The sequence below is a fragment of the Arachis ipaensis genome, chromosome B02 (genome assembly GCF_000816755.2).
Source record: "Arachis ipaensis cultivar K30076 chromosome B02, Araip1.1, whole genome shotgun sequence".
Taxonomy (NCBI): domain Eukaryota; kingdom Viridiplantae; phylum Streptophyta; class Magnoliopsida; order Fabales; family Fabaceae; genus Arachis; species Arachis ipaensis.
In genome coordinates, this window is record NC_029786.2 from 105,699,701 (window position 1) to 105,702,975 (window position 3,275).

At 31.7% G+C, this 3,275-nt stretch overlaps 1 protein-coding gene across 1 annotated transcript; it reads right to left on the reverse strand.

Moving 5' to 3' along the window:
- Window positions 206-2,161, reverse strand: LOC107626260 (protein trichome birefringence-like 13). The gene is made up of 4 exons (XM_016329099.2): window positions 1,994-2,161; window positions 1,377-1,497; window positions 842-976; window positions 206-709 (listed from the first exon to the last, which is right to left on the reverse strand). Exons 2-4 carry the CDS (start codon window positions 1,455-1,457, stop codon window positions 446-448), a joined length of 480 nt encoding a protein of 159 aa, XP_016184585.1. The 5' UTR covers window positions 1,458-1,497; window positions 1,994-2,161; the 3' UTR covers window positions 206-445.

Genomic DNA, 3,275 nt, shown 5'->3' on the forward strand with positions numbered 1-3,275 from the left:
TAGGCATCTTTCCTTTTACATTGGAAAATTTAATTTTGATGCATTCCCGTTATAAAACAATTTTACACGAATGCTTAATTACGCAACTTCATGTTAACAAAAAAAATTACACTTTACATCGATCGCATAAAAATATATGTAATTGGACAACTGTGTAAAACATTTTATATAATCAATACATTGAAATTAAACTTACTTTGGATCATACTTTGAAATATAATAACATTAATTAGCAACAAAGAACCGTTGAAATGAGACGAAAATATCCAAATACACGGATAATATGGAAGGATAGTAAAACGGAGCACAAGATTTTTACTTAGAACTATTTTATCTCATTAATTTTCAAATGAACAAATGGAAGAATATAGACTCATCTCAAACAGTTCAACCACCAAAATTCGTTCATCATAATTTTTCCTAATGAATATTACTATGGAGTTCATCAACTTCTACCCTTGACACTATTCAGATGTGTTACGAACAAGTCATTCCAAGTATCTGTGAGTCCTGGTAAGCACCAGTGCATGCAATCGTCGTGTTTTTTCCCTCCAGCCGCAGCTGGGTGGGCATCAGCCCTGAACTCACTCAAGTGAGTGATGTCTAAAACAATGAATGTAGATCCCTTGAGAGCCTTATAGAGGTGTCCATTGACCAATCTAACCTCCACGTTTGTCCCATTATTCTTCACAGAGAAGACTTCTTCTACCTGAAAGGGTGATGATAGAATGGGCCAGCTTATCAAATAAGTAAAAACTGATACTAACGCCGTAATGAGGAATCGCATGCCATTTCATTGGATGAAAGTTCTATTCAGAAAATACTAGATATATGGACCGACCTGCTCTGTTGATAATGGTTTATCCCTTTGGCAGCTACCACCCTGATCCCAATCTCCCCCTTCAAAATGTCTCGGAGATTGAGTGCGGAAAAATTTGACCGCACCTGGTCGTGCCCTCTCCTCGACATATGCGATCTGTGAAGGAATCACTCCATATTAAAGTGCACAGAACAAGCACAGAACTGTTTGAACTAGTTGTAAGTTCACAATGCCATCATTGAATTTGCAATCATCAAAAGTTTTGAATTGAACTCACTATTTAGACCTACCGAAGACCTATTACTGAAAGAAGATTCGTTCTGTATGTTCACAACATCCATGAATATGTAAAAAATGGAAAACTTCTCCATACAACAGAATAATATCCAAGTCTACTAGGTGAGGTTGCCTACATATTTCACAAGATTCCACAGGGTCATATAGAAAACCATGTCTATGTTCCACCATGAAAACACATGCACAAAAATTTCCTCTTTTAGTTTGTAATTGTTTTTAAACTCTACCATGAAAGCAGAACAGGGGGCAAAGACATTACCATGTGCTCCAAAGCCATATCCAGGCCTTGATCAGGAGGTAAAGGAGGGAGTACTGGCTGACCCTTCTTGAAAAATAGCATAGGTGATTTCACCGGATCAAATTTTGAAGGGGCCCACCACCTGTTTATATGAACCAAAAACCAGATTAACAAATCAAATTTTCTCATAACTTCAAAAGATATTTCCAAAGAACAGCTACAACAATATTAACTTAAAACAAAAAATGAGGTGCAAGCAGTAAAAGGCAGCTCTTCGTGGTTAAAATAAATAAATCATTTAAAAAAAAAAATCCCATACTATCAATCATCAAAGAAACTCTAGCATCAGCTAAACTATAAAAAGAAAATTAGAAGCAGATCATGAAACTCAAGGACACCGATGAAATCAAGATCGTAAAAATGATCACAAATACAACTTCTGCCTGGTAACCTGCTGAGGTCTTGAGGAAATCCAACACTCGAGTAAATTCACAATCACAGGAAGTTATGATCAAAGCAATCTTAGGATGCAAAGATTGGTACCTTTTCTCCCTAGAATCCTAGTCATTTCTAACATCAACGCACAGAAAGGAAAACAACTAGAATATATCATCAATCAAAGGAATATGGAAGCTTACCAGTGACCAGTGTTGAAAATTAGAATATCATGGAAACTTGGAGCTTGTGCCCACGTGCTTTCTGGAACATCAACATCAACTCTATATCCCTCTTTGAAGCCAAGAGATTCCAAGGCACCGCCATTTTGATTTGCTGACCATCTGAATCAAAACAGAGAAAGAAGATCACAGGTTAACAATGAACAACAAACGATTCCACATAGTCCAGTAGACAGTAGTTTTAAAGAGAAAGTGTTACCCTTAATTGTTAACTTGGCTCTGATACCAATTTTTCAATTTCGATTTTTCCATTAATTTCCTTTTCGAAATTTCTATTAACTCTTCATATTTTGCTTCGAATAAGTTTATAATTTGTATAGATTCAATTGGTGGTGCTTTATTTAAAAGATTTTGATAAAAATAATTTGCAACTTCATAATCTAAAGTATTGACCATTTCTACTATTTCTCTTGTATTTGTTATATGATCATTTATTACTAGTCCTTTATGTATATTTATAATTCTGATTTTATATTTATAGTTTTTTTAATTCTGTTTTAATTTCTATCATAATTATGATATTCTTTTTTGCATGGATTATAAAATCTTTTATCTATTTGTCTTTTTCTTTAATATAATTTCTCAAATCCTCAAAAACTTCTTTTATTTCTACACTTTCTCTTGTTTCTAAATATCTTTCTAATTTTTCAACTTCATTCTCATTTTTTCTTTCAACAGCTTTAATTCTTTTAAGTCTTAATATGATTTTCCAGGCATTTATAAATTTTTTAAGTTTAATTCCAACTTGTTTATATTTATTCTTATTTCTATCTTTTTTTATTATAAGATCATCAATTTCGATTTGAAAATTATTTAATTCCCTTTTATACTCCTCTATTTTACTTTTTAATTTTTTCGCCCTTTTTCTTTTTATTTTATTTTCTAATTTTTCAATCTTTTTATGCTTCATTATATATTTTAAAATTTCTGCAAACTCTATCATCGATTCATCACTATTTTCTAGAGACTCTATTAATTTTTTTAGCTCTTCAACTTCTATTTTTAACTTGTCATAGATTATTTTTAGAGCTTCAAATGCTCTTTGATTTATTTGAGAAAACTGTAAATAATTCAAACGATTTTCTCTTTCAAAAAGCTATTGTTTCTTGTCTTGAGATGTTATATATATTTCTTCTTTATTTATTGTCATAATTTAGTATTTAGGGTTTCATTTAAATTTTCGACCTTTTTTGTTAATTATTTTATTTCAGAATTTTCTTCTTTAATTTTTAACTTAGATAAA

Excerpts from the sequence above, each read along its gene's own strand:
- LOC107626260 (XM_016329099.2), bottom strand. The coding sequence starts at position 1,457 with ATGCTATTTTTCAAGAAGGGTCAGCCAGTACTCCCTCCTTTACCTCCT. Across the intron at positions 977-1,376 it reads ATATGGCTTTGGAGCACATG|ATCGCATATGTCGAGGAGAG; the intron begins GTAATGTCTTTG and ends ATTCCTTCACAG. Across the intron at positions 710-841 it reads AACCATTATCAACAGAGCAG|GTAGAAGAAGTCTTCTCTGT; the intron begins GTCGGTCCATAT and ends TCACCCTTTCAG.